The following is an 11,821-nucleotide window of genomic DNA, read 5'->3' on the forward strand; positions in this document are numbered from 1 at the left end:
GGGCTTGTTGAAGTGCTTCCTTTAAAGGATGTTATATCCATTTTAAAAGAGAGTCTTACCAACTTCGTAAACTGTCTAGAAGTACAATTTGCAATGACACATTGGGGGGGGGGGGGGGGGGGAATGTGTGTGTGTGTATATATATATATATATATATATATATACATACTGTATAGTTCTTTACCATTAGAAATCCATTTTCATTTAAGAATGGGGCTACTCTCTACATTATTGAAGTATAGTAGAAATACATAAACCACACCACACAACCAGTTTTGCAATAGCAAATACATTGAAACCAGCAGCACATGTACAAAAATGCATTAAGAGCCTTAAGTCACAATTTGAATAACAAACAAATACAAACATAAATAAAAGTACAGTATTTTATGTCTGCTACCATATTCTCTATAATCACCACTCTAAAAGACAGCGGTTCTCAAAGTGGGCTCTGTGAAGCATAGCCCTGTGGTGTCTTTATATTGTTATGGTGGTGGAAATCACAATTCAAATCTATGTAATTTATTATTGAGTGCTTATTGTTAGTTTGATTGGTCACGTGAATTCAATAGGTTTAACCAAACCGCAATAAATATAAAACAAGTTGGGCTATAAATAATGTCAAATTGAACCCTCGTGTGTTCTGTCAGTGGAAATTTCAGGAATAAAAAAGTTATATGGCTCAAAAAAAAAAAATTGGGCAGGGAGTGTGTGTCATAATTAAAGGGATTCCTGACTGCAAAGAGAGAACTCCTGACAAGGTAATATGAGTATAAAGAATTGGCAGCAACGTCACTGGAAAAAAAAAATCTGAATATGTCTTAATAGAAAAGAAAATATACTTAAGACATTACTCTTTAGATTCTTAAAAATATACACAATGTCTACAGCATAGAAACATGGCTTCCAGATGTGCTATTCTCTTACTGCACATAAATTGGCCTTATTTATATTTGAAAGAAAACCTATCCATTAGCAAATGCATATAAAGAAGTATACACATTTTCTTAATCTTATTAAATAAGCAATAATTCTCACTGACATCAAATAAAAAGCAATACAATTTATCCTGATTATTTACACCTACCAAAGCAGAACCTCAGGCGTCAACATTTTTGTGGCCAGGAAAAGTTTCCTACACGTTACTGACAACTAATTACATATCTGCACTGTTTTTGTTCACAAGTATTTGTGCTTAGCAGCAGCAAGCTTATTACTTATTTTAATATAACCAAAATTCAGACTAATGATAAACCTTTATTGATACTTTCTAAACCTATTAAATAAAAATTACTAAGCCAATAGTATTGTAACCTAATTAATTGATTTAATACTTCCCTTTAAAGAACTTTACATAGTATCACTTAAGGTCTTTCCACCACATAGGCTATTCTATTACCTACGTTGACACAATCTATATATTTATTTTACTTATTGCAACTTTTAAATTAAAAGTTAATTGGTAAGATAATACATATGCCTAGTTTTATTGTACTTCACTGCATTTCTTGGACTGATAGTATAATAATCAAATTAAGTGCAGCAGAAAATTACAATTGCTTCTTACGAAGCCCTTCTAAAGGTAGCATGGTGGTGCAGTGGTTAGCACTGTTGTCTCACAGCAAGCAGATTTCGGGTTTGACCCTCCTGGCCAACTGGGGCCTTTCTGTATGGAGTTTGAATGTTCTCCTCATGCCTGCGTGGATTTCCTCCAGGTGCTCCGGGCTCCTCCCATAGTTCAAAGACATATAGATTAACTGGCTACTCTAAATTGCCCATAGGTGTGAATGTGAGTGTAAATGGCTGTCTGTCTCTCTTTGTTAGCCTTGCAATAGACTGGCAGCCTGTCCAGGGTGAGCCCTGCCTCTCGCCCAATGTCAGCTGGGATGAGCTAGAGCCAACCCACGACCCCCAATAGATAAACGATATAGAATATTAATAAACCTTATTAAAGCTTTAATGTTTAGAATTTAATTTACTGAATGATAGAAAAAGTAAGTGTACACAACAGGCCATATTCATTATCATAATAAAATTCATAATACAGTCAGACCAGAATTATTGGCAACTTTTAACTATGGGTAAAAAAAAGGTCATTAAAAACCCTTGCAATTAAAAAAAAGAAAACAACAACAAAACTATCTCACAATTATTGTCACCCCTGCATTTTGTACTTGAACTTGTATCGTGCAGCCTCCTTTTGCCACCATAACAGTGCTAAGTCATCTCCTGTAAACCATGAAGAATACATAGCAAGGAATATGAAAGCGCTCCTAAATACAGAATCTCTTGAGAATCTCCATGGCCCTAGGGTCCCTTGTGTGGACTCCCCACTTCAGCTCAACCCCCAGGTTTTCAACTGGGTTTAGGTCAGGGGACTGGAATGGCCAGGTTAATGCTTGATTTTTTTTGGTCACTGAACCAGTTTTGTGTGGATTTAGATGTATGTTTCAGATCATTGTCCTCCTGGAAGATCCAACCATGACCCAGTTGTAGCATCCTGGAAGAGGCAGTCAGATTTTCATTTACAATCTTCTGGTACTTAATGGAGTTCATGATGCTGTATAATAAGATTCTAAGGGCCTTAGGATGAAAAAAAAGCCTCCCAACATCACAGATCTTCCATCATACCAAACAGCAGGGAACATTCTTTTTTATGAAGAACCCACCTTGGAAATTTTTGCCAAAAGGCTTAATTCAGGATTTTTTGTCTCCTCTCACGCTAGAACACAAGTTTCAGTCAATGTTCCAGTAGCATCCAGAAAACTCCAGGCACTTAAATTTGTGGTTAGATGAAAGAAAAGTTTTTCTTCTGGCATGCTTTCCAAACAGTTTGTTGGCATGGAGGTGGCGTCTAATTGTAGATTTGTAGACTTGGTGACTCCAAAATGCAGCTGTCTTTTGCAAATCTCCAACTGTGATCCGTTTTTGCCTCGCTCACCTCCTCACTCTGCTTAGGGGCAAAACATACTTGCAGTCTCTTACAGACAGGTTCATGAAATCTAAAGTTGTTTTAAACTTCTTAATATTATTGCTCTAATATGGGCATTTCAGGCATGTAGCCATTTTAATAGCCATTACCTGATGCCTGAAGGCCAAGACACTTTTATCTAATTTCATTTATGAATTCTGTAATCTTCTCCATGACAAAATGAATTTAGCCCCTTTGTCACCTCATGTTTATACTCCAATGAAACAGGAAGTCATGGATGACTGTTCAAGATTTGCTTGATAATAATTCCTAGGGGTGCTGATAGTGCATCTTCTTTTGGGAAATATATTTTTGATAAATGTTTCAAATTTTCTCAAAATAAATACAATTAAAGTTTATAATTCTCTCATTTTCAGTGGGAGATTAAGTTAATTAACAACAAAGACCATTTTTCCCCATAACCCTTTATATCCAATTTTACCAAAGGCATCATACATCCTGGACTGTATTTAGGGCTGTGTTTTCCTACTCTAGTCCTAATGTACCCTGCACAGTTTATTTTTCTTATTATTCATCTAACAGACCTAATGCATTTACCAATGAACAAATATACTAAATCAATTATTTAGACCACGGACTGAATTTGGGAAATACTGTATTAGAACCCAGGAACTTAGACATAAGACTCCTCCGAAAAAAGCATTTTTTCAAAATCTTCTAGCTGTGTGTCACTGCACCTCCTCATCCACTCCCGCTTGCCATGGACAACAGCCAGGGTCACTTCCTGACTCTTCTTTAGATTACTCTGGGTATCTTCACCTCCTTGCCAAAAGAAGTAGTTCCTCACAGTCTTTCTGGCGGCAGGTGAGAGGCCAAACTGGGGTTTACTATATTTATCATCTTGTTCCAGGTCAGACACTTTAGGTCCATGAGTATGAGGGTTAGAATATACGTCTTGTTTTCCTACAGCCTGCTTGTGGATATGCTCCAGCCTCTTTGCTGTCTCCCTATCTAGCCCCAGACAAGTCTCGCCAGGTTCAGATGCTCGACGCTGAAAGGAAGGACGTACAGGGGACTTCTCCTCGACAGGAATAAGAGAGTAAGATTTATTTCTGTACAAGGCCAAACGGCGAACACACTGGCCATAGAACACAGACTGTGGCAAACTGCTAGTATTACCTCCTGGTGTGCTTTTCTGAGAGTACTTCTCTACCGGGGTTTGGTCACTCAGTGAACACGCCTGGTTGTGAATCTCTCTTAGTTCCTTCACTGTTAACGTTTTTTCAAAGGCAGGGGAATAAGCTGACCTGCAATGTTGTGTTTCGAGCAAGGGTTCTTCAGAGCAGAGAGGGCTGGTAGATCTTTTCCTTGCAGGTGGAATACCTGACTCCTGAGCTCTCCTCTCCTTGCTATGGCTTGTCTTGGATAAATTCTCAGGATGGAAGACTGGATCACCAGTGTCCTTGTCATCCAGCCCTCCTTTGTCCTTTGACAAGGAAAGTCTGTGGTCTTTCTTCAGCCAGGTATTTGGATGAAGCCCATGACTGCTCCTCAACTGACTCCAGTCTAATTTCTCTTTATGTGGATATTCCTTGGGAGAAGGTATAGTTGGACCAGGAGAAGTTTCAGACACAGTGCCAGGGAACCTGGGAGAAGCTTTCACTGATGCCTTGAAGCTACTCACTATATGAGGGCAATGTTTGCTGAAGTCAGCAGAGTACTGAGAGGGAGAACTGTCTGGAGAGCTCACTGAACGTATTGGTGAAGCCACAGGGGGGCAGATATTTGTGCAGCTGGTATCTAGATGCAGAGGTGAAGGTTTCAATTTCTCTTTAACTTGTTGAGGGGCATTCCTCTCATTCTGATCCCTCTGACTAGTATCACACTGCTTTTCCAGCCTCAAGGTGTTTATATCAACCTCAAGGTTTACATCTACATCACTTCTGCCTTGGCTTGTCACACATTCATAACTGCCCTTTCTGTGTTCCCTACAGTCTAGGTATCTGGTTAAGGATGAGGTTGAATTCCAAATAGCAGGCTCAGAAGAACGTCTCAACTGACGAACACCCATAGGAAAAGAAGATTCTTTACAAGGAGAATGCAGGTGAGGAGTGGATGGACTCACCACTGAGGATGTTTTGACTGGGCAGGCTAGTGATGGGACTAAAAGGTGTGTGTTTATGGTGATGTCTGGGTCAGTATCAGTTTGATCCAGGTCACAGTCACTCAGTGTGAGGACTGAGTCATAACTGCGACTGTCTGGCTTGCCTCGTGATCTCTGCATGGGCTGGAAAAGTGATCCAGAGTCGTCATTAAGTTCATTCTCAAGGCTATCATAAGACGAGTCAGTCATCTGATAAGAGGACACATCTGCGTGGAAAAGGGAAGAGTTTAGTTTTAGAGCATCAATTTGCACAAGTATATAGCATAAGAGTGAGGTTTCGTTACCTGATCCATGACTACAGCTCTGAGGAAAACCATCAAATAGTGTGGTCACATCTTCTCCCATTATTGCCAAGCAATTTTCAATCATTACCCGTGCCAAGTCACAGACCTGAAAGGAGGATTGAATTAATTATTTATTCATCTTCCATAACTGCTTTATCCTGGTCAGGGTGCCAGTGGATCTGGAGCCTATCGAGAACGTTGGGCACGAGCCAGGAATACACCATGGATGGGACGAAGGCACTCACAGTCACACACTCATTTAAACCTGTGGCAATTTAGAGTAGCTAATCCACCTAATAATGTAACCAGTAATTTATTTCCTTTAAAATACCTTTATGAAAGCTCCACTGAAAATGATTAAAATAACATGCTGGTAATAGGGGGAAATTACATCTTATCGTATAAAACCAGCCTAGTAGTTATAAAACTAGCCTGCTTTTTTTTTCTGCCTGCATTAACCCTGTCACCCCAATATCCCGAATCAGAGTGTAGTTATTGCTGGCTTTCAAGCAAACATGGAAAAACATTATTTGACTGGTTAATCCTGTTTCTCATCATAGCAGCTGGTAGCCAATAAAATGTGATTGCTCAACAAAGGAACAAGTTAATTTGACATCTGGTAGGTTAAACAGGAATTGTATTGATGACTTAACTTTTCATGAACATCATTATAGCGCAATTCTGTGGAGTAATTGTGATAATGTTCACAAACAGCATATGTTATGAGTGAAGTAATGCAAAATTAGAGGATTAACTATATTACTTAAAATTTCATTGACGACCCTCCCTGTAGTGTGTGCCATGCAAGTTCCTCCCCTATGCTAGAATTGCACCATATGTACAGGACAGTAGGGAGACTTGGAAAAGTTTGTATTTCCATAAATTAATTTCAACCAATCAGGTTTTAGATTACATCAGAAGTTAGATGTTACTCCTGAAAGTAACCTACTTCCTTCAGAGCCAAGAAGCTGAACACTGCAGTAAGGTTTGTGCAGGTAAATATTTTAATCAGCTAAAACGTGTATTTTCTACTTCATCTCCACCTCCATTCTATGGTGCAATGTATGCTGGTGAATTGGGGATTTGTTAGAAATTAAAGTATGTAGCCTAGAGTTACCATATATATAGTATTATTTATTTATTAAACTAAAATTCTGGGGGGGGGGGGGGGGCATAGTGGTGTAGTGGTTAGCGCTGTCGCCTCACAGCAAGAAGGTCCGGGTTCGAGCCCCGTGGCCGGCGAGGGCCTTTCTGTGTGGAGTTTGCATGTTCTCCCCGTGTCCGCGTGGGTTTCCTCCGGGTGCTCCGGTTTCCCCCACAGTCCAAAGACATGCAGGTTAGGTTAACTGGTGACTCTAAATTGACCGTAGGTGTGAATGTGAGTGTGAATGGTTGTCTGTGTCTATGTGTCAGCCCTGTGATGACCTGGCGACTTGTCCAGGGTGTACCCCGCCTTTCGCCCGTAGTCAGCTGGGATAGGCTCCAGCTTGCCTGTGACCCTGTAGAACAGGATAAAGCGGCTAGAGATAATGAGATGAGAAAATTCTGGGGGGGGAAACATTTAAAACCAAACAAAACCCAAAAAATAACTTCTTTATACTGACAGATAATATCCATATAAGACATGTTAGAGTGTTCACTTGTTCATATTTGTACCTGTATACTGTATACAGATTGTTTTTCTTTTAAACTAAAATGTCCCTGGTGCTGCCATCTTACTCTCTCCGAGGTTCAAATATTGCGAGATTGTGATGTCACTTACTCACCACATGACTTACCAAAACTAATACCTAGTGGATAAATATCACTTCTAAATTGTAAACAACCCTAAAGATGCCGGAGTGTCAAGCGTCTGGCTATAAAAATAAGCCTGATCATTGATCATTTCATGTAACTTGTTTTTGTTTGTTTTTATTCACTGAGAAAATCAATCGTTTTAGATGGTAAGAATCATGCTGCTATGACAACAGGATTATTTACTAGAATCTGTGTCAGTACTGTCTATGTGTTAAATAGCTGAGTGAGATTTAAACTTCATGAAAGTAAAGTTGTGTTGATTCACATATTTTGTTGCCAGTAAAAATTACATGGTTAGAAAAGTTCTGATTAGATTTTTAGAATTGGAAGCCTTTATTTGTCACATGTACATTACAGCAGAGTGAAGTTCTTTCTTTTCCATCTGCAGCAGTGAACACATAAAGAGGGGTATTTTTTTAGAATTAGAAGCCTTTATTTGATGGCTTTGTGTTAATAAGGTAAACGGTATGCTAGTGGTCTGGTTATGTCACAGGCGGCTATCCGGTTTCAGTGTAAATGGTTGCGTCCAGATAAGCCTATTTTTAGCAATATCATAGCTTTTAAAATGGATAAATTGTTGTTATAAAGTTTTAGTTTTAATTTAAACATGAGCGGAGCATATCAGGGAACTTGATCTGCAAACGGCGTTTATTTTTGGGTTTTGTTTGACTTTCAGAATTTTTCTTCAAAATGGCCAGATGGGGAGAGTTGGGACAGTTTATGTTACAGGCTTTTTATCGTGGTTTACAAATATAAAATTGTTTAATTTTTTTAAAATGTGGGCATGTACCTGTATGAGGATTAAGCTTATTTAATTCCTTCTTGAGAATGAAACTGTTTTGTCGAGTTAGGTTTTGGGTAAACTGACATTTTTCTATCGCTGTACCAGCATTGTGTGTTCATACAGTTCATATGTTACAAGTTTTGATTAATTTTAATTTATTAACATGTAGGCCTAGGTATTTTATTTTTATTCCATGTCTCCCCACTATGTCCCAAGTATCCCAACATAATGTTCCATATCTCCTCTCAGTGTCTCATGTTTCTCTGCCAAAAATAATGACAGAAAAAGTGAAGCCTGAAAGCCAGTATATGTGACAAGCTGAGAAAATAATGTTGTGGTAAGAGGGTATAGTAAATACTCTCTAATGTAATATGAATGTGCTGCTACCTGCAAAGAATTTCACACAATCTACAAAAGCTGAAAACTTGTCCCAAGTCTCCCTGCTCTCCCCTACCTATGTATGTTAAGCAGCCTGAATTCAATCCATCTATCCATTATCTGTAGCTGCTTATCCTGTCCTACAGAGTCGCAGGCAAGCTGGAGCCTATCCCAGCTAACTATGGGCGAGAGGCGGGGTACACCCTGGACAAGTCGCCAGGTCATCGCAGGGCTGACATATAGACACAGACAACCATTCACACTCACATTCACACCTACGGTCAATTTAGAGCCACCAATTAGCCTAACCCGCATGCCTTTGGACTGTGGGGGAAACCGGAGCACCTGGAGGAAACCCACGCAGACACGGAGAGAGCATGCAAACTCCACACAGAAAGGCAGCCTGAAATTAATTAGTTTTATTACGCTATCTGTGAAATGCAAATAAACCCCTGGAATAAATCCCCAGCTTAATGAAGTAATCCAATTTGGAATTCCAACTTTTGATTTGATATAAGAAATACAGAGCAAACCAAAAGGCCAGTTTTGCTTATATGTCCCTTATTTACTGATTCCTCTTCATTAAAACAAAAATTAAATACACTTTGAGCAGTGAGATCAATGAAGGATACTTTAAGTTTCTTTCAGGTTGCGTTTTTGTTTATATTCAATAGTTTTGCATTAAATTCTGTGATTTTACAGTTCTCTGGCAAAAGGTCTGCCTGTGTGTGTAGATAAAAAAAAAAAAAAAAAGAGTGTCAGTGTCAGTTATACAATTATACAGTGTCAGTTATACAATTATACAGTGTCAGTGCACTGTAAATGCCTGCAAAAATGTGTTTGTTAGTATGCATAGGATACAAACTATGCAATGCAAAGTAGCATCTAAAGATGATATATGGGTAGTGCTAGTGAAATAGAACCAGTAAATTGTACAATATCTTCTCAAATATGAAAAAAATAGATCTAAAATATACTTCTATGTTTTCTGAAGGAGTCAACAGAATGAAAAACTTAGTTCATAAAAGTGCAGGACACCAAAGTGATGGGCAGAGAAGAACTGCAAGGTAAAATAGCAAGGTTCTTATTATCCCCTCAAAGAAAAAAAACATTACTACGACAGTAAAACCTACACAAACAAATTCTGTTTAGTTTGTGATTGCAGTGGTTTACTTTGGCAGCCTTTAAGCCAACATTGACAAGATCAGTGTTGCTGGAGAATGTTGAAATCTACATTTTTGGGGCCTGGATGGCAACACACAGGCTGCCACAAGCACATCCAAACAAACTGCAAGACTCAAAAGCTCCATCACAGCAAGATAATGAGAGAATGACACTGACCTCAAGAATCTAAAGGAAATGCTTGAAATATTTCCCAGCAAACTCAAAAACATCTCCAAATAAAAACAAAATATGTGAAAGACTATCCTCACATAAAAGATGTAAGAGACTATGAATACACACAATTTTCACAAAATTTACATTACATGAATTGTCGAACCATTGGAAATAATAAAAAGACCATGAAACTGACACCTGTTGTATATTTTATGCCCACAAATATATTTCGGTAAGAAATCCAATAACTAAGTGATAATTTGAGAAGAAAATGAGAAGCAGTAATTTCAAAGACTAAATAATTCCTCTCATTTTGAATAAAGGAATAAAATCTTATATTAAAGTCTTATGTTAAAGTCTTATGTTAACAGAAATTAACCAGTAAGAATGATCTGAATGGGTGAAACCAACCTTTTTAGTCCCTTCTCCTTCCATCTCAGGGGTGCTGGGAGCTGGGGACCAGAGCATGCTGGGAGAAATGCATATGGCCAGGTTAAAGGCATTCATCTGATTGTCTTCAGCATGGAGCTGAATGTTGTACAGCACTGCCAAAATATGCTTTAGGAGTAGGATGTTCTCAGAAGGAAGAGACATCACCAAACTGAAAAATAGGATAAGAGATCAATAAGCCTATTGGCTCTGTCAAATTAATGCTGGGTTTCTGACTGAGATGCTAGATTCCTAATTCAGATGTGCTATAAATTACCCCTGAATGGCCTTTAACTGACTATCCTCTGCTTCTTCAGACAAATCCATGGTGGCCATCCATTTCTCATAGAGGTCCGACAACAGCAGGCTGCCTGGGATGCTGCGCAGGAAGTCCTACATGATGTACACACAGATACATAAATACAAATTTTGGCAAATCTATAAAGTTAGACTAGGTTTTGGCATGCAAAGAGGTCACAAAAGGTACCTTTTAAACACCTTTTAAACTGAATGTGGTCTACAGGGTTTTACAGGTTTGTTGAGTGCTTTCAGATAAACAGTATTTAGTTATTTAAGCAGGTGAGAACAGAACAATTGCACTTGAGTGCAGACCAAAACAACTAATCTGAGTGTGTCGGACTGAGATGGTCTTGCTCCAGTTCCAAAAATAGCTTGCAAGAAATCGATTTCACTCCGAATCCACTCAACTGCAGGATGTGACCCAAACATGGCACATATTTTGGGCTATGAGCAGCAGTTTTTTTTTTGTGCTCAAGACATTTAAATAAACTTGGGATATGATATACAAAACATGTTAATTGTTTTTAGTTGTTTTAATGCAACCTCAATTCCAAAACAGTTAAAGAAAATAGTACAAAGACAACATATCAAATGTTGAAATTGAGAAATTTTATTGTTTTTTGAAAAATATATGCTCATTTTGAAATTGATACCAGTAGCATGTTTCAAAAAAAAGTCAGGACAGGGGTTGTAAAGATTTGGGAACTGAGGAGACCAAATGTTGGAATTTTGAAAGTGAAATGTTCTCATTCTTACCTGATATACAATTTCAGTTGCTCAACAGTTCGGGTCTCCTCTGTCACATTTTGCACTTCATAATGCCCCAAATGTTTTCAATGGCAGACAGGTCTGGACTGAAGGCAGGCCAGTTTAGCACCCAAACTCTTCTACTATGGAGCCATGCAGTTGTACGGTAATACGTAGAGAATGTGGTTTGGCTTTGTGTTGCTGAAATAAGCAAGGCCTTCCCTGAGAAAGATATTGACTGGATGGCAGCATGTTGCACCAAAACCTGTATATATCATTCAGCATTAATGGTGCCTTCACAGATGTGCAAGTTACCCATGTCATGTGCACTAAATGCATACCATCACACATTCTGGCTTTTGAACTGTGTGCTGATAACAAGCTGGATGGTCCCTCTCCTCTTTAGCTCAGATGACGTGGTGTCCATGATTTCCAAAAAGAATTTCAAATTTTGATTCATCAGACCACAGGACAGTTTTCCACTCCACCTCAGTCCATCGTAAATGAGCTTGAGCCCAGAGAAGGCAGCAATGTTTCTGGATATCGTTTATATCTGGTTTTAACTTGCATTTTTGGATGCAGTAATGAACTGTTTTCACAGACGATGGTTTTCTGAAGTGTTCCTAAGCCCATACAGTGATTTCCACTACAGACACGTGTCTGCTTTT

At 38.7% G+C, this 11,821-nt stretch overlaps 1 protein-coding gene across 1 annotated transcript in view; it reads right to left on the reverse strand.

Moving 5' to 3' along the window:
* Nucleotides 1-332: 332 nt before the first annotated feature.
* Nucleotides 333-11,821, reverse strand: part of arhgap20 (Rho GTPase activating protein 20) — a 68,783-nt gene continuing 57,294 nt past the window's right edge. The window contains exons 12-15 of the mRNA XM_060898711.1: nucleotides 10,384-10,499; nucleotides 10,089-10,278; nucleotides 5,381-5,486; nucleotides 333-5,302 (exon numbers count right to left, since the gene is read on the reverse strand). Coding sequence (XP_060754694.1) covers nucleotides 3,606-5,302; nucleotides 5,381-5,486; nucleotides 10,089-10,278; nucleotides 10,384-10,499 — 2,109 coding nt within the window. The 3' untranslated portion in view covers nucleotides 333-3,605. The remainder of the gene's footprint in view (nucleotides 5,303-5,380; nucleotides 5,487-10,088; nucleotides 10,279-10,383; nucleotides 10,500-11,821) is intronic.

Source organism: Neoarius graeffei, chromosome 18 (assembly GCF_027579695.1).
Source record: "Neoarius graeffei isolate fNeoGra1 chromosome 18, fNeoGra1.pri, whole genome shotgun sequence".
NCBI classification, from domain to species: domain Eukaryota; kingdom Metazoa; phylum Chordata; class Actinopteri; order Siluriformes; family Ariidae; genus Neoarius; species Neoarius graeffei.